This window comes from Petaurus breviceps, unplaced genomic scaffold (assembly GCF_028583685.1).
Source record: "Petaurus breviceps papuanus isolate PSGF00001 unplaced genomic scaffold, PetGlider_PUasm1.0 90730, whole genome shotgun sequence".
Taxonomy (NCBI): Eukaryota; Metazoa; Chordata; class Mammalia; order Diprotodontia; family Petauridae; genus Petaurus; species Petaurus breviceps.
Genome location: NW_027187324.1, coordinates 8797667 through 8817662, shown reverse-complemented (window position 1 = coordinate 8817662; position 19996 = coordinate 8797667). Strand labels below are relative to the sequence as shown.

The window sequence follows — 19996 nt, the reverse complement described above, 5'->3', positions numbered from 1 at the left end:
TTGGCCTTGGCTTCTGTCTTGGGGGAGACAATGGCTTCCTTCTTCACCTTCAGCACCGTCTTGGAGGAAAGGGCATTTTCATTTCTTTTTTAAACCATTCAGGAATAGCATATTGTGATTTCAAGCTACTTCCACAGGGTTCTGTTTTTATTGTGTTAGATTATTTTGCTTTATTCTGCAATACTTATTCATAAACGCCTGAACTAGCTTACTAGATCTGGAGGCCATATTTCCTTCTGTTGTTACTGTTATTCCTACTGATTTTTCTATTTGTATTCAAGGTCTTTGAGATTTCTTCTTCCTATAATCGTACCCACAACCCCTCCCCACTTTCCTTATTGCTGACTTCTGACTCCTTTTTCTTTGACTGGTTTCCTTGAGGACTGGATCTCAAAGTGTCTCAGCCTTTCCCTAAACAGGGCAATTCACAATTCACCAGCCTAGGTCTCTGCCCTGACTTTGGGGATTGTACTGGTGCTAGCTGGATGCTATGCTCTTTCTTAGGCTTGGTGGAGTACTGCAAAGCTCCCTAAATGAAGTGTCCTGTCCTGGTGACCTGTCTCCACTCCCTCTGTTCCATAGTTCTATGGCATAGTATATCAGCAAGCACCCCAGCGTCCCCAGGGTTTGCTGCCAACACAGGTTCTTGGATCTGCTTTGTTAAAGGAAAGCAACTCAAAATGGGGTAACAAGCTTACTTTAATCAGTCAAATATGTATCGTTCACCTAGTTCGGAGGAAAAAGGTCAGCACCCCGAACTTCAGAGTATACAGACAAAATTATCAAGACAGAGGAACAGATCAAGTAGACAGTTTCCAAACTGTCCAACTATTACATCCATACCAAATCAACATCTGGGTTTTTCAAAGGGGGGGGAGGGCTTTCAACAACAGCTTCCCAGAATCCAGATCAAATCACAGAACATTTCTCAAAGTGAGCCCCAAAACAAAGCTACACATCAGGGCTTACATAGCCTTCTCCTGGCTCAGAGAATGTAACAACCTTATTGACTCACTGCCCAATCAAAAAGTATCTACTGAAAAACAAGCCTCCCACCCCAGGCTCCAGGTGCACTTTAGCCTAGGGGCAGGGAAGATCTTTACATTTCCATTTCCATTACACATAGCACTGGCAGTTTAGATCTTTGTAGTGTTGGTGCTTCTGGGTTGCAGCACCTAGTAGGTTTTTGCTCCTGAAGGGCTATGGCCAAGCTAGCTTTCAAGGTCTAAGAAAACGTCTATAGCTTGGAGCCAAAGTTTCTGTAGCACTGGAAAGAGGAGGGGCAGACTGGAGTATGGGGCTGGGTTTTGATGTATGCCTCTGTTGTATCCTTGGGTCTGCTAGTGCGGCCTTGCAGCTGGTAGTTTGGGAAGTGGGTGAGAGATGCCTAGTTATGTCAGGGTCAGTGAGCATAGGTTTGGGATTTTTTTTTATGCCTTGTTTTGTGTTCTAGAAAACAAATGAAGTTGCTTTACCTTTGGTGCATAATTTCTGTTTTGGGGAGGTTCGAGAAGCTGTGGGGACTGGTGAAAAAAATTTAGTCTGCCATCTTTGTTGCTCATGTGATCCGAAAATAAACGAGAACTTTCTAACAATTAGAGATGACCAAAAATGGAATGCATTGTCCCAAGTAGGTAGTGAGTTTTCTGTTACTGAAGACCTTTCAAGCAGAGACTGGATAGACATTTATTAGGGATATTGTAGAAAGGATTCCTACGTGGGTTTTGATTAGATGACCTCTAAAGTACCTTCTTTGATTCTTTTAGCACATTATACTATAAGTAAAAGGGCCTGTTTTTTTCCCCAGCTTTACCACAAATTAGGTGTAATGGGCAATGCAATCAGCCTCTCTGGACTTCAGTATCTTTGATGTAAAACAAAGGGGCTGGACTCATACCCATATTCTGTAAGTTGATATGATACTCCCTAGTACTTCTGGAAGGAGGAGACATGTCTTTTGCAAAGCAATTCCTATGAGGTCTTTTCTAGGGTTATGAAGGTCAAAATAGGTTAGCTATGCTTAGAAAACGAGGTAGGAAAAAATACAGGGCTAAGAATATGTATCGTACTATGTTTGTCTTCCTTATCATCCTTGCCCTTTTCTAATTTTTAAACTGACTTACTGCCACATTCTCATTATGTCTAAATTCTCAGCATGTTCTTCTGTACTCCATCCTTCCCTCCTCTTGTTTGCTTCTTCACTTTTTTCTTTGTCTGATTTTTTCCCTCACAGTTTCCTTCTTTAATTATTAAGGTAGTGAAATTTATATGCTGTGTATTTAATTTCATAATTTTAGAAGTAACTCTTAAAACTTATGCTTTTTCCCAAAGAAAGCTAAATCTTATTTGGTCTAAAACCCCCCTCCTTGTGTTCATCTATAACTAGTGGCTAGGCAGTGACAAACTGGATCTGTTTTGGAGATGTTAAGGGAATCTCAGTCAACAAGACACAAATATCAGTAGGCAACACAGCACATATCTGCATAGCACCTGAAGGATCATATGGAGAGCTATTTGAAGGCAGGATAGGATCTCCAAAGTCCCTTCCAACTCTAGGACCCTGAAATGTATTTAAGAAAAAAAAATACAACAACCAATATACAGCAAATGTAAGATGAAATAAATTTAAGAGTCAGAAGTAAATTCTATTTACATGACAGTGCATATGACAAACATATAAGTTATTTCTTACTGTACTTACAAACACTGTTGGTTTGGGTGTAAATATATTTTCTTCATTTTCTTTTGGTAGATCAACAGGATTTGTTGTCTCAGTCATAATTTTTCTCTCATTTTTAGGAGCAGGTAATTTATCCCCACAGTGCCTGCTATGCATATTAATTAGAGTTTGTTTCATTACTGCCAACTCCTGTTGAGTAATAGAATAAGAAAATATGAAACTGAAAAGACAATTACATAAATCTATCATTAATTGAATCAAAAACATTTATCTTAAAACAAGGAGGAAAGCATGAAGAAAATATAATTACATAAATGCAATCTACAGAAATGATACAAAAAGTGTAAGCTAATATAGAACTTCAGAATCTTATGAGTTGAAAGGGACCTTAGAAATCTTTTAGTCCAACCCTTAATCTGAAATATAAAGTACACACATACATGCCTCACATATTTTGTAAACTGTCAGTACCTTTTAATACACACTATTAAAATAATATCATATAAGTGACATGTTTCTACTTCACTATTTTGTTTCTGAATAGCCCGGATCTGATTACCATGCTTTTAGTTATATAGGAATTTAATTTTTTCCCCTTCTGAATCACAGATGTAAAGTTGATAGAGACCTAAATGATCATCTGGTCCAAGCCCTAATTTAGCATTTGAGGCCCAGAAAAGTTAAGTGACTTGTTCAAGGGCACACAGCTACTAAGTACCACAGTGATGATTCAAACTCTGGTCTTGTAACATCCATTGCACGTCTGCATCCCTTATTATATTGTCTTGTTTATTTCACTCTTAACTACTTGGCCTATCAAAATGGTGGCAAGATTTGTAAAGTAAAAAAGTCATGGTCTAAGTATTTCCAATTGGCTATTTATTAGTAATTTTAGTAAAAGGTTGTACAGCAGAGCCTGATACACTTGTCTCAGATTTGGTGTAGGGGTTGCCTGTGTATTTTTTCTAATTCTGCTATAACTTATCCTTCAGTAAGTTGGGCAACCTCGAGTAGGCTTTCGGAGTTTTCCTGGACTTCTTTGAAGCCAGACTAATTTGTCTTATTCTATAATGACAAAGTTAGAAGACACATGAGAGGTAAATCAATACTCAAACAAGATTCAATCATGTCTATCAATACTGCTAAATAAGTTACCGTCTCTCTGTATGCAGACTTCTAGTAAGGGGTAACCTACTACCTCCTGAGGCATCCCATTCCACTTCTGGGTAGCTCTAATGGTTGGTGAGTTTTTCATACATCAGACCCCAGAATGGCTCTACAACTTCTATCCAATGCTTCTCATTCTATCCTCTTGCTGGAACAAGTCCAGTTCCTCTTCCTAATGATAGCATTTCACGGGTCTTTGTGGTCAGAACTCAAGTGCTCTGTGTGAAAGTCCTTAGCCATAGTGGAGGCTTCATGGTTCTAAGTAGACCTAATGACAGTCAGTATAGGAATAAGAAGTCATGGTGGCAACTATTCATGACAGAAAGAACTTCCTCTTGTTCCTAACTTTAAGAAAGCTATCATATCCCCTCTTCTTTAGACTAAATACCTCCAGGTCCTTGAACTCATCTCTGTGTGGCAGGTTTTCTAGTGTCCTTGCCATCCTATTTGTTTTTTTTTTTTCTCCCCTGAATTCACTACAGCTTGTCTGTGATTTTTCTAAAATGTGAGATCTAGAATTGAATACCTCAGAAATAATCTGATCAAAGAAGCATCTAGAACTTTTACATCCCTTGTTTCAGACACTATACCTGTTTTAATGCAGTTAAGGTAGCATTAGTTTTTGCTGACTACCATGTCACAATGTTGATTCATATAGAATCATTAAACTTCTCAGATCTTGTTTTATAGGAATTGTTGGTTTAGCTACAACTCCCTTAGATTGTACTTGTGAATCTAAGTATATAACTCATTTATACATATCCATGTTAGATTTTTTAAAAAGGGAGTGTTCTAGTCTTTAAGATCTTTTTTTTTCTTTTTTTGCTTTTTTGGAGGGCAATTGGGGTTAAGTCATAATAGGTTATGCGGCTAGTAAGTGTGTAAGTGTCTGAGGCCGGATTTGAACTCAGGTCCTCCTCACTCCAGGGCTGGTGCACTATTCACTGCACCACCCAGCCACCCTAAGATCTTTTTTGAATCCTGACTTTGTCAACCAATGTTATCAGTTATCCACTCCAGCTTTGTAAATGTGACAAGTACAGCTTCTATGATTTTCATTTAAATGCAAGGTCAATGATGCATCTCTAGGGGGGTGAGTTTAATTTAATTCCAGTAGAGACCTTTCTTCAAGTTGACATTGATGCATTTCATTCAGGCAATTCTAAATCTACCAAACTGTGCTATTACTTAGCCCACAGCTGTCTTGTCCATAAGCACAGCATGAGAGGCTTGTGTTGTCAAATTCTTTGCTGAAATCTAAGTATAAGATGTCTGTAGCATTTCCCTGATATAACAATCTAGTGTTCCTGTCAAAAATAGAAATAAAGGTAGATCTTTGTCAGAAATATGTTAAACTCACTGCACTCTAGAGAAGTCACCTTCTCCTCTGTTTTGAAAATTGGGGTAATATTTGTCTCTTTTTTTAGGTCACATCATCTTAATATATTTCATTGAAGGAGAGTATAGAATGTTCTTTAGTAATTTTTAAAAATCTACTATTTCTGTAAGTAATTTTATAGAATCATATGTAAGTACTGATAATCCAGCCAGAATCCACTAGTCCAAAAAATTAGAAATTCTGTTCTTATCAATCCTATTTCTGATTAATATATCATTTAGTGAGCATTTTTCCTACTCCCAATCCCTTTATACTGAACTTTCATCCCCTATTAGGTCAAGAACCAGTAGGGTAGAACCAGAGAATGATTGGGAGCCTAGAGATTACATAGTCTTTCATTTTATAGAGATAGAAACAAATCTCAAGTCAGAAAGAGTCCTTTAGATATATAGCACCTTTCCAAATCTCTAATCTACCCTTAGAATTAGCGTTATGGTTGGAGCCTACTACTGACTTAATGATCAAAATCACCAGTACTTTCAGCACTCCAGGGCAGACTATGTATGGGTCTGAGGGCAGTTAGATGATGTCTAAAAATTCTCATGTTTCTTGACTTTCCAGCCTATTATCTTGGTAGCCACAATTTTCACTTCTTTCCTTATACAGTTTTGAGTATACTATATACTCTCACACCTACTCAAGCTTCCAATTCTCACATAGTGGCCACTGGACAGATGACTAATTCCAACACATAGAGTGATGACACACCTATCCACTTCCCCATCTTCTTCCTCACTGGAAGCAGTAGAGATGAATTCTTATGCCTCCCTAGACCCTCATTTCATCCCTATAATTAAGAAGCATCAGTGGTGAAGGGTAGCTTATTTCTGTTATGTACAGCAGCTTCCATGGTTTATTTTTACATACCTATACTGACTATCATTAGTGAAATCAGCACAATTGTTTAGTTATTTGAGTATTTGTTGGCATTGCCCTTCTTTAGGATTTTAGGAAATAAAGTGATCTTTTCCAACCCTGCTACTTTGTTTTCCAAATTTGCTGGCCTGTAGCACTAAAACAGCATCATCTTTTAGAATTTTAAATAGCTCAGCTGGAATTCCATCAACTCTACTAGCCTTATTGTTAGCAATGTTTCCTAAGGCCCACTTGACTTCATTCACTGAGATGTCTGGCTCTAGATCAGTAACAACACCACAGTGGTTATCTAAATATTAAGATCTTTCTTGCATAGTTGTTTTGTGTATTCTTGTCACTTCTTCTTAATCTCTTTTTAATATTAACTCAGAGTGTGAAAAGCTTTAAATGCAGAATTAGGAGTGGTATTTTTTCCTAGAGGCAATGAGGAACCACCTAAGCCTGTAGTAGGTATAAGTCAATGAGAGATGAAAGGAGATGAAAGACTAAATGAGTGTGGTGATTTGCTAGACATAAGGGGATGGTAGTAAGAGATATTATAGAAGTAAAAGCTGTAAGACTTGGTAAGTGACTGGATATGAGAGGGGTAACTGGGAATAAATTAGAATGAAGAGTTGCAATCAATCCTAAATAAATAAATAAATATTTACTAAGCCCTAATTTACTAAGCCTTAAGGAGCTTACACTGGGGAAAAGGCAGGGGAGACAACATGCAAACTAATGTGTACAGGATTAAAAGGATAGAACAAACAGATGGAAGGCACTGGAATTAAGAGGGATTGAAGAAAGTTTCCTATAGATGGTAGGATTTTAGTTGGGACTTAAAGGAAGCCAGTGAGATCGGTAGTTGGAGCAGAAGAGGGAGAACATGGGGGAACAACCAGGGAGAATGACAGTCACTTAGAAATGTCTAATAGTTTGTGACAGAGCACAGGAGAGGGTTAGGGTTGGATATGTAGCTTTGATGGTAATCTACATCCTAAGCATAAAACTTCACAGGCCACACGCTGCTCTTAGAACTCCCAAGTGCACCAACCAGATTAAAATATAATTGGGAAATGTTTAATAAAGTAAGCAAAAATACAATATAACATAATATGAATTTGTGGTTTTCTAAATCAATATAAGGCTGCAGGGATCTGTTCCTATTTGAGTTTGACACCACTGATCTAAATCAACATGATAACTGAACCCACTGGAACAGCTAAAGTAACCAAATATCACAGAATAGAGAGAAAAAGAGGACAGAGGATGATAGAGGAAAGGAGACTAAGTACTGGTCAGACAGCTGCAGTAAAACCAAGAGGGAACAATGTTATGAAAACCTTGAGGAGTAAGTGAGTATTCAGGAGGAAAGGTGGTTAAGAGTGTCCAATGCTGCAGGGAGTGAAAAAGGCTATCAGTTTTGCCAATTAAGAGATTTCTGACAACTTCAGGACAGAGAATTTTCAGTGGAGTAAAGTTATTTTATTTATTATTATTATTTTTTAAAGCAATTGGGGTTAAGTAACTTGCTCAAGGTTACATGGCCAGTTATTTTGTGTGGGCGCCAAGTATCTGAGGCTGGAACCGATGCCGGGTCTCCCCATGCCGGGACCAGTGCTCTTAAGAGTAAAGAAGTTATAAGACTCATGAAAGGACAGCAAGTGGAGGCAACAAATAGGCAACTTTTTTTCAGAAAAGATTAGTGTTAAGGACAGAGTGTAGTGTGTTCCCTTGGTTAGGAGGTGGGGGAGTGGATGATGACTTATCAAAAGACACTTTGAGAAAATCCACACTGAACATAGGTCTAATTTTTTGGCTCTTTATTTTGACACTTTCTTATATAATTTAATCAGTTTGAATTGTACGCTGATGCTTTATTGTGTGAAAAAGCACCTGTAGTTCTTGATGTAAGATCTAGAAATCTGAAAATGAGTTTTTTTTTTAAAGATGGGGCATTAAAACAAAACCCATGTAAATGTGTTGAGACTTAGAATTAGGAACTGGGGTTGGAATCAAGAAAGAAAAGCATCAGTGTCTGAGTAAATTTATTGCTATCTTCTGTAATTCTCTTCTGCAATATTTCCCATATGCTTTTATACTATAAACTAGTGTTATCCTTAGCTACCAGGTCTCTCTGGTTGGCAAGAAAATTATGTATTTTTGAGCTGAGGTGGTTTCTGGGCTTTTTAGGCTTCTTTTCATCCTGTGTCTCTTCTGCACACACTGCAGTCATGTTTATATCAGTTAAACTTCTCTAAGAAATGGTACTAATCAGAGTCCATTTATTTATTTTAATCCACCTCTCATTTCAGAATAACTAATTTAAACAGCTAATCAAATTCTTCTAATCTTTATTATTTTTTTCTTCTGATTTGGGATTTGACCTCCACTTTAACGTGGTTAGACAGAACATAAACAGATGTTTTAGAAATGATGACATCAATAACTAGGTGTTTTCTGTCTGTTAAGAAATAGTAATTTTAATTTTCAGTGTTATTGTTTGGTGTTTGTCATGACTAGTGTTTTCTAACCATCTTCTTGAAGAAAGTAAATGATAAACAGAATGACTTAATGAAGCATCTACAAAACACCAGTTTCTTTCATTTTTTGATCCCAAATCATATTTTTCCATGTATTTATGATGTACCCCTGATATCCATCTTTATAGTGATGTTATTGAATATACCAAGGTATATATCAGCTGGGTTTTAAACACCTTAAGTTCTTTGAACAATTTCTCTGACACTTTGTGCTTTGCCAGAGATGTTGGCTACAAATACCTTTATGGTACATCATGTGTATGATCAATCTCCCATGAAATGATGTTTCTTATATATAGTTTTTGGATGTACAATAAAACTCTCTCTGCCAGTTTCTTTATTTATCTTTTTGAGAACATGTGACCCAACCTTCCACTCAGCTACTTCTACATACTTATTAGATTTATAGTGAGAATATCAATATTGATGTGGTTCAGTTCTTTTAGTTTAAAAAGTGCTTATAGTTAAATTAAAGTTTATTATTTAACATTTTATTTTCCCTCAATTACATGTAAAAACAATTTTTGACATACATTTTTTAAACATTGGAGTTCTAAGTTCTTTCTTTTCCTCCTTTCCCTGCTGATTGAGAAGGCAAACATAAATTAATGCTCATGAAAATAAATATCGGGTTATCCTTAGCACCCAATGTCTCCTTATGCACTGCTCTGCCTCCACGACCGTGGCAGTGGGAGGAGCCCATGCTGAATGGAGGTCCATTCTGTAATTCTCCTTGTTTATTACATTGTTATGGCCAAATAATGAATCACCTAGTTTGCAATCTGCTCCTTAGCTAATGCCTCAACAGCTAATACATTACATCTGTCAACCGTATAATATTCACTAGTGGTTGTAGTATTAACTCAAAAATAGCACTGATGGAAAAATGAGATTGCAGAAAGCTTGGCATGAGACTAAACTTTTGCATTTGACTAAAAGGATAATAACAGTAATAATAAACGATGGCTAACATTTATTTAGTACTTAAAAGCACTTTACACATGTGATCTCATTTGATCCTTACAACTACTGAGGTAGATGATCTTATTATCCTCATTTTACAGATGACAAAACTGAGCCTTAAAGGTTAAGTGATTTGCTTAAGGTCATGGCAAGTAATCCTATCTGAGGCAGGATATAAATGCAGATCTTTCTGACTTCAAGTTCAGTGCTCTATCCAAATAAATTCAATACTTAACAAATTTGTTAATGATTTTGTAGTGATTTATATTTATCACTAGGGACAATGGAAGTACCACATTTGGCCCCTTCAGTCCTCAGTTACCAATGCATTGTAGGATGAAGAAGAAATGGCTCTTTATTTTTTTCTTTTTCAAAAACAGTATTTTTGGGGTGGCTAGGTGGCACAGTGAATAGAGCACTGGCCCTGGAGTCAGGAACACCTGAGTTCAAATCCGGCCTCAGACACTTAACACAAAAACTAGTCGTGTGATCCTGGACAAGTCACTTAACCCCAATTGCCCTTCAAAAAGCAAAAAACAAACAACCCCCCCCAGTATTTTTCCCCCCAATTACATGTCAAGACAATTTTTAGCATTGATTTTTACAACATTTTGAGTTCCATTTTTTTTCTCCCTCTATCCTCTCCCTTCTTCCTAAAATGGTATGGGTAGGTTATATATGAGCTATCATATAAAACGTATTTCCAGATTAGTCACAGTTGTCAAAGAAGAAACAAATCAAAAGGAAAAAAAACCACAAGAAAGAATAAAGTAAGTGAAAAAAGTATGCTTCAATCTATCTTCAGACTCCATCAGTTCTTTTTCTGGATGTGAATAGCAATTTTCCTCATGAATCCTTTGTACTTGTCTTGGATCACTGTGTTGCTGAGAAGAGCTAAGTCATTTATAGTTGATCATTACACAATATTGCTGATACTGTATACAATGTTTTCCTGGTTCTGCTCATTTCACTTTGCATCAGTTCATACAAGTTTTTTTCAGTTTTTTTTTTCTGAAATCTAACTGTTCATTTCTTATTGCACAATAGTATTCCATTACATTCATATATCACAGCTTGTTCAATTGATGAGAATTCCCTCAATTTCCATTATTTTGTCACTACGTAAAGGGCTGCTACAAATACTTTTGCACGTGTAGGTCCCTTCCCCCCCCCCCCTTTTTTGTGATCTTTATGGGATAAAGACCTAGTAATGGTATTGTTGCATCAAAAGGTATGCACAGTTTAGTTGCCCTTTAGGCATAGTTCCAGATTGCTCTCCAAAATGGTTGGATTAGTTCACAACTCCACCAACAGTGCATCAGTACCCCAATTTTCCCACATCCTCTCCAACATTTATCATTTTGCTTTTCTGTCATATTAGCCAATTTAATAGGTGTGAGATGGTACCTCAGAGTTGTTCTAATTTGCATTTCTTTAATCAGATGTGATTTGGAGCACTTCTTCATGTGCCTTTGATTTCTTCATCTGAAAACTGCTTGTTCATATCCTTTGACCATGTATCAATTAAGGAATAGCTTGTATTCCTATAAATTTGACTGAGTTCTCTAAATATTTGAGACATGAGGCCTTTATCAGAGACATCTGCTATAAAGATTGTTTCCCAGCTTTTTGCTTTCCTTCTAATCTTGGCTGCATTGGTTTTGTTTGTACAAAAGCTTTTTAATTTAATATAATCAAAATCATCTATTTTACATTTTGTAATGCTATCTCTTGTTAGGTCATGAACCTATAACTTACTTAAATTCTTTAAGAATTTGGATGCTATACCACTTGGTGCATATGTTTAGTATTGCTATTACTTCATTGTCTATGTCAGTGAAGATGTATCGTTTTAGCAAGGTGTAGTTTCCTCCCTTATTTCTTTTAATTAAGTCAATTTTTGTTTTTGTTTTTTTTGCTTGAGATCAGGATTGCTACCCCACCTCCTTTTTTTTTAACCTCAGCTAAAACATAATAGATTCTACTCAGTCCCTTATCTTTATTCTGTGTGTCTCTCTGTTTCAAGTATGCTTCTTGTAAACAAAATATTGTAGGATTCTGCTTTTTAATCTGTTCTGCTATCTGCTTTCATTCTATGGTAGAGTTCGACACATTCACATTCACAGTTATCATTACTGTGTATTTCCCTCCATCCCATTTTTCCTCCTGTTTGTTCTCTTTCTCCTTTCACCCTTTTCCTCTTATACAGAGTGCAGAGGAAAGAGTGAAATGATAGGTAATTATAATATCCAAGCTTGGTCCCAAAGGAAAGTTAAGAAAATACATCTCCTTGTCTACATTCAGAGAAAGAACTTAGAAAGAACAAAGTTTGAATGCAGACTGAAGCAAACTACCTGATCTCTTTCTTTTCTTGTTTGGTTTTGTTTCCTCTTTCCCACTGTTCATTCCATTGGTTACAATCCTTCTTTACAACCTGACTAATGTCTAATGTGAAAGTATTTGCAGATCGTATACTTGACTGCATGCTGACATGGGGGGGGGGGAAGGACAGGGAGGGGAAGAAAATGTGAAACTCAAGGGATTGTGGAACTGAATCTTGTAAACTAAAAGTAAACAAACATTAACTAATACAAAAAAATAAAGTAAAAAAGAAAATACATCTCCTTTCCATCAATATGGAGGAAGGAGATTGTGGATGTAGAAGGTTACAAATATTGTCAAACATTTTAGTTTTGTTGTAAGGTAACTCAGTGAGTAGGGAAGAGGTGTACATAATCACAAATAAATGTGACTGGAACATGGCGGGGGGGGGGAAGAAGGAAGGATGCACATCAACTGGAATGAATGAATGAACAAATTATGGTATATGAATGTAATACAGTTATATTAAAGAATTTTTAGAGAAACCTGGAAAGACTTGTATGAACTAGTCCAGAGTGAATCAAGGAAAGAATAATTTATACTATAATGACATTAAGAAAATGAACAATTTTGAAAGATTTAAGAACTCTAATTAATGCAGTGACCAAATATGACTGCAGAGGACCAATGATGAAGAATGAAACCCACCTCATGACAGAGAGGCAATGGACTCAAGGTGAAAAATGATAAAAAAAAATTCTGGACATTGCCAATGCAGGAATTTATTTAGCTTGACTATAAATATTTTCTTTTTTTTTTTTTCCTAGCCAGATGGGGAGAATTAGGGAGAGAAAAAATACTTGATAAATGAAAAAAATTAATTAAAAAGGAATAAATGTGATATTAAAAACAAAAGACACTAATGAAAAGAAAATAAAAATTTTAATTTCCCTATAGATGGTGAGATCCTCCAGATGCTTTTGTTTGTTGATAGGTCACATTACATGAATTTAATTATACTTCTTATGCCCTGATAACTAGATCTCTATGATCTTCCCTGAATTTACTTCTGGGTTCCAGTCCTGCCATCACCAACTACCTTTTCCACATTTCAGATTAGATAAAGGTATCTCAAAATAAAAATATCCAAAAAAGAGCTCATCACCTTTCCCTCTACCTTCCCCCTTTATCCAGCTTTTCTATTATTGCAAAGGGTACTGTTATCTTTCTAGTCACCCAGGCTTATAACTTCAGTGTCCTCCCAGAATCCTGACTTGCTCTCAGTGAACAGAATGAATTTCTTATATATGAGAAAGACATCATAAAGGAAAAAAAAAAAGAATTTGAAAAGAACTTACATGTATGTGTATCTATATCTATGTATGTGTGTACATACATACATATACATATATATGCATATATTCCCTTATCTCCACTCACATTATGCCCTCATCACCTCTTGCCTGGACTATTTTAATAGCCAATAAATCTACCTCAGGTCTGTCCTCACTCCAATCCCTACTCAGCTAGTAGTCAAAGTGATTTTCCTAAAGTGGAGATCTATGTCACCACTCCCCTTCATCTTCCTTCCTCTATAAACTCTGGTGGCTCCCTATTACCTCCAGGATCAATTAGAACATCCTCTGTTTGGTATTTAGAGCCCTTCACAATTGCCCCCTTCCTGCCTTTCCGTCCTCCTTACACTTTACTCCACTCTTTTCACTCTATCATCCAGCCATATTTTCTTACTTGCTGTTTCTTGTGCACGACACTCTATTTCTAGTCCTTGAGCCTTTGCCCCGACTCTCCTCCCTGCCTGGAAATGCTTTTCTCCTCTTACTTCTGCCTCCTGGCTTTCCTTGTTGTCTTCAAGATTCACTGCAGCAGATTTCAGAAAAATTTGGAAAGGTTTACATTAACTGATGCAAAATGAAGCGTGCAGAACCAGAACGTTACCTGCAGTAAAAATAACAACGTGCAGTGATCAACTATGAATTACTTGGTTCTTCTCCGCAATACAATGATCCAAGATAACTCCAAGGATTCTGATGGAAAATGCTGCAGATCGCAGCATATACTCTTCACTATCTTAATTTTTGTCTTGGTCTGTTCTTTTACAAAACAACTAATATGGAAATATGCGTTAGATGACTGTATATATGTAACCTATATCAAGCTGCTTACCACTTTAGGAAAGGGAGAAAATTTGGAACCAAAAATAAAAAAAAAAGGAATGTTAAAAATGGTCTTTAGATGTAATTAGAAAAAAACAAAATACTAAAAAAAAAACACACCTCACTGCAAATCTCATCTTCTGCTGGAAGCCTTTCCCAGGTTCGTGCATTCCCTCTAAGATTACTTTCAGTTTACAATGCTTATACCTGATATTGATGTAGTTATTTGCAAGTTGTTTCCCCCATTGAAATGAAAGCTTCTTTAGAGTAGGGTCTGTGTCTTTGCCTTTCTTCCTGTCCTCATGGCTTAGCACAGTACTTAGTACAGAGTAAATTCTTAATCCCCAGAATACTGCAAAATCTCCTCAATTAAGATCTATAACCTCTCAAAAGAAATCTGCCTAAAAATCTACACATGAAAAACCAAAGGGTTAAAGGATACTTACTGTTCATACTATGATAAAAGTTTGGGAAGGCAGTATGTATATTTGGACAGGCACTATAGATATCTGGATAGTGAAGCCGGTCCAAAATTGAACAGGAGGAAGAGAAGAAGCTACATTATATTTAAGAAATTGTGTAGTGCTTTAAGTGATCCAAAGCTTTGAGGGACGACAACATTATACTTATTATAATTTTATTCTTATGACATTTATCATGATGAGATATAAAGTACATAGTACACTTGCAACCTTAACTCATTGTGTAAACATGAATGACTACATTAACAGGCTTTCAATAAATATTTGTTAATGCTTTTTAACTGCCACTCCTTCAGAACTGGCATAGCACAGGGTCTCTCCGATACCTGTTTCTTTTTCAGATGATGAGAGGCAGGTAACAGGTGACTGCTATGCTACCCCATTAAAAAACTACAGTGGTAATACTCAAGTTTCCTGTGAAGGTTTCAGGAAGTTGGTGAGTTATAACCTGGGGGAAATGCCACTTCCACAAGCTCTGCTAGTGATCCCAAGCTCTGGGAGTGTGTAGTCTGAGGTCAAGTCTGGTTCCTGATAGTACTGATACTAGTGGGCAGTTTCCTGGGAGACCACCCACCTAACAATTAAGGGTGTTTTCACATACAATCCTGCCACTCTTCAAAGTGCTGTGCAAAGCAAAGGCAGGAAAAAGGAATGTACTGCTGGAGAAAAAGCCCCCAAGAAAACTTATGCCATCACTTGGTCACTCAGTGTGATTCTTTTTATAGGGAGTTTTATTGAATAGGCTAGAAAGTTATTTTATTAATATCTAACATAATTCAGGTTAGAGTAGTCTGAAAGACTTTACAACACATTAACATTGTGATCCTTACAATGTGCCTTCTGTGATTTTTTATTTTTCCTTTTTATTCAGTTAAGAACATTACTAACTACTTTTGTTTCTTTTCACTTAGTGTATAATTATTTGATGTCTTTCATTCATATTAGTATTTTTCCAGTTGTTATTCATTTTTAATAAGTCATATCATAGATCATGTCAACACTTTCTTTTCTCAGCTAATTTTTTTTTAAACTCTGGTCTTTTGCAAATTGTGCTGTTTGATGAAACACCAAAATGACTAATTATACAATATAAATATTGAAAATTCTATATTAAAATCCTGTTCCAAAAAAATTAGTGTCAGTGTAATGTGATTCTTTTTTTCTTGCACTTTTCAAAAGTTTAAAGATAGAATTTATGTTTACTACCATCCCAAACACACGAGGAAAGTACGGTAAGAGATTTACTAATTTGATCTGAATTAAAGTGATTTGTATAGTTGGATTATATTGCTGATGATATAATTAGGCTCTATCACAAAAACTTTATTACCCTACATAATGAACGATATAGACTTAACATGCAATTACTGTTATGCAAATTAAAATGTAAAATGGCTGGACAACTAATATATGGCACTCCAAGATTATATTTTTGTCCCAAACAACTTCTCTAAGGGAGCCAAATCACTCACTCAAAAGCTCATGTCTTGGTCATTTAATATTAACTATTTGCATAGTGTGGTGGCATGTTAAAACAGCTCAGCTGCACGGCAGCTGCTTAAGAGGACGGCATAGTTGATGCCAACATGTTACTGAAAGTTGTAAACTCTGCAAAGATGTTGCCAAGGGGATACATAGACAGCATTTCTTGATGAAAATAGCTCAGACAAGCATAATACAAACTACGTGCTCCATCAGTAGAAATGAAGCAGTGTTTCAACATTATCAAGTACTTATATGATCTTAAATTGTACATTCAATTATACTGACTCACAAAAAACCAGATAATGCTTTAGTGGCACTTAATTTTACACAGGTTAAACTCCACTAATTTTCACATGAAGTTAAAAAAAAAGTACAGTTAACTTCAGAAATGGAAACTGCAAAAAATTGAGAACAGAGTTTTATATACTATTCTGAATATTTTTAGGTAACATTGTATTATTGGAGTAGCATCAAGATGAGTTTTCCTCAAAGATTAATAATAATAGGTAACATTTCTATAGCACTTGCATTGGGCTAAACACATTGCAATTATTATTTCATTTGATTCTCACAATAATCCTGGGAGGGCTATTTTACAGATGTAGAAACTGAGGTAAAGTAGCTTGCTCAGGGTTACACAGTGTCTTAAAAATCTGAACTCTGGTCTTCCTCACTCTCCACTTTACATCTGGTGCCCTGCGTAGTTTGAACTTCAAGGAATAAGATGCCCTTCTCAGGATAAGCTCATTATTTCTAAGCTCACCTCCTCCTGGCTAACTCAAACCTGGACTGACTCTTTCAGTCTCCTCTCCCCTCTACTTGGAGGACTTGAGAGCTTTACTACCAAACCCTTCCCGATGTTTTCCCTTAGAGAGAGCAGAAACTGGACTCTAAGATCACTCTATTTTGTATCTGCTGCCCTGCCTGGTTTCAATTCCAAGGAACACGATGCCCCTGAGCTGGGTGCCCCCTGGCATCCCACCCACTCTCTTTCCTGACTCCTTTTGTATCCTGCCTCCCCCTTTAGATTGTATGCTCATTGGGATTATCTTTGAAAACAAACCCAAAATCAATTAATTGTATCTCCAGTGCTGAGTACAGTGCATGGCATGTTTTAGGTACTTAGTAAATGGTTATTGGACTGGATCAACTCCAGGCTCAGCATGCTATCCTCGTGCTACTTAGGTGACACTTTCTGTGCATTTTGTGATGCTAAGAAGTATGCAATATTTTGTGGAATATGACACCATTAAACCTCAAATGCCAGTGCCCCAGCTTTTATACAGACATATAAAGGATTTTTATAGAGGGAGTTTATGGCAAAATTTCCGAAGATCACACATCAGGACTAGCCTTTCGTAAGCTGTGGTTCTATATCACAAGGAGGTGCTTCTTAGGATTTTTATCACAGATTTAGAGTAGAAGGGACCTTAAAGGTAATTTATCTAGTCCAATCCCTTCATTTTACAGATGAAGAGATTATGGGAGAGAGGCAAAAGACTTGCTTCTGGCCACAAGGTAGTACATAGTAGTTAAGATACAAATCTATGGCCAAATCTAGATATCTTTCCAATACACTATGCTTCTAATTACCTGTTCCCATGTTCAAGATGCATTTGGATTGCTTTCTATTTCACTAGGAAGAATACAAAAGGTCTAGGCCTGAGATAGAGAGTGACTTCCTCCTTGCAGCTTCCTGCTTGCTTCGCTCTAATTTTTTTTTGAAATTCCTACTCCTTAATTGATCCTTGGGCATTGAAAATACAAACGACAAACAACAAAACAAAGAAACTATCTTCTTTGGGCTGTCTCTGTTATCTTCTTGGTTCCTAAACCTTTAACTACCTCCATTGCTCAGTATAAGTGTATCTAGTGCCAGGGGTCGGGAACCTGTGTGAAGTTTGGATTCAGTCAGAGGGCTGCACTTGAGGACCTGGCGGCCACAGGTTCCCCAGCCCTTCTAGTCCCTGTCCCTCTGACTAGTCTCTGACCTACAGCACCTCACTGGGGTTGGCTGTCTGGAGAGGGCAGAGAAGCAGGTTGTTCTGACCTTGACCCTTTTGTGTAGACCTGTGCTGTGTCTTGCCTATTGTTTCTTATCCTATTAGAAACCCCTAGCTGTTCCACTCTCTACTCTAAGCTGCTTATCAAGACCCCAATTCAAGCTCACCCACTGACTTTTCTCTGGATGTGGCTCCCTCCCGTGAGTATCTTCTTATCTCTCATTCACATATTTATCTCACCTCTGCTGGTTTTATATATAATATAATGGTCTATCATCTACAATCTGTAACCTCCTGTCACTTATAGGCTTAGGTATGTAAAAAGAGGCAACTTCCATTATAGTATGGTAGCACAATCTCATATTATGGTCAACTTGATACTTCCCGAATCATCATAAGATCACAAAAAAGTCTGACTTCTGATACTGTATGATTTGTAGATAAATACACATTAAGATTTTATAGCCTTGCCCTTCTGATCGTAATTTCAGATTTTCTATTTTATTACAACTTTGTAGAAATGCTTATTGTTATATTTTATTGTGTACTAGAATCATTTTCACTGATGTTCTACTCTAATACTTCACTGTGGCTTGGAGATGACTTTGGGTTTTTGAAGGCTATATTAATGGAGTGCAAGATTTGATGGGGTCTGGGGGTGGGAGCTGTTGAAGTTCGGTAAGACTGGGAGCTTTTGAATTGCTCTGTGACAAAATAGCAGTCAGGAGAAGGAATCTGTAAGAGATGGGAAGTGTGACAAAAAAGAAGATCAGCCTTCACTTTGCTTGTAAAAGGGCAAAGCTAGACAAGAGGTGCAGATCTGTAATTGGCCTTAAAGAGAGGAGAGCTGGACAGTTTCATAGTCAGAGGAAGATAAAGTCTATGAGAGAAGGGCAGGACAGTGGTAGAAACCCTATGGAGAACTGGTGGAAGCAGGCAGTAAGTAAAAAAAAATTAAATAGGACATATTTAAATCTCTTTGGACATTAGAACTCTCCTAGCTGGGGGTTCTAAGCTCCATTATTAATAACTTTTTGTCTTGTTAATAACTTTTATCTACTTAACCTAGCAAAGAAACTGATCCAGATGGGTTAGGGGCCATGCTACCTTTAGGATAAAGCAAGCTAAACTTGAAGCTTGTTGTAACTATAAGTATCTGCTCAAAGGGGTGAGGTTTTAGGTAAAGTTCCAAAAGATAAGGGGGCAGGGTGTAGAGGAGAGGACCAATGTGGAAGCTATGCTTCTGTCGAGTCAACTAAACAGTTATATTCTCATTGGATATGCTAAAAAAATTTTTTTAATAGATAAGTTTTTAAGAATCTCCCTTGCCCTGGCTTTCTGTTAATCAGAACGTAAATTAAACAAATTCACTAATTCAGCAAACATTAATTAAATGCCTATAGTGTACAAAGCTTATCATGTATGTGTACATCTTATACGTGTAAGTATATATAGGAAATGACATATACACAAATAAGCATAACAGTACATGATAAGTACCTCAGCTTACCGGTAGACTTGAAATTTGAACTGGGTCAAGAAGGACTGGGACAATTTCAATATATGGAAATATGAAGTTTAATCTGCATGAATATTCTCTCCATCTCTTTATTTAGTTCAAACAATTAACAAAATAAAAAACTCAGTCCTGATTTGTAGCACGTGCTGATTTCTGAGGTATAACTGCTCACAATGAAAATTTAACAATCTTCTCTTGATGGCTAGTTGGAGCTGGTTCCAGTACATACATCCTTGGTGGTAGGCAATGCTGCAAGATTACGGAGATCTTTGAATGTCACAAGTTTACAAGTCTAAACTTCACTTTTTTGATCAAAAGCTAATCACTGATGGTTTTTTGAGCAAACGAATGAAAAGGAGGAATTTGTATGACATCACTATTAAGGGTTAGTTGATAAGAGA

The 19996-nt window shown here is 36.7% G+C and overlaps 1 protein-coding gene across 3 annotated transcripts in view; it reads right to left on the bottom strand.

The window, feature by feature from the left end:
* PIBF1 (progesterone immunomodulatory binding factor 1) overlaps positions 1 to 19996 on the bottom strand; it is a 321204-nt gene that overhangs the window by 15971 nt on the left and 285237 nt on the right. The window contains exon 17 of one of the 3 annotated variants that reach the window (XM_069066780.1): positions 2702 to 2869. The exons of 1 other annotated variant lie outside the window; for it this stretch is intronic. In XM_069066780.1, the coding sequence (XP_068922881.1) occupies positions 2702 to 2869 (168 nt within the window). Of the gene's footprint in view, positions 1 to 2701; positions 2870 to 19612; positions 19845 to 19996 lie in introns of those variants that run through there. One more of the 3 variants, XM_069066781.1, reaches the window with a different exon arrangement.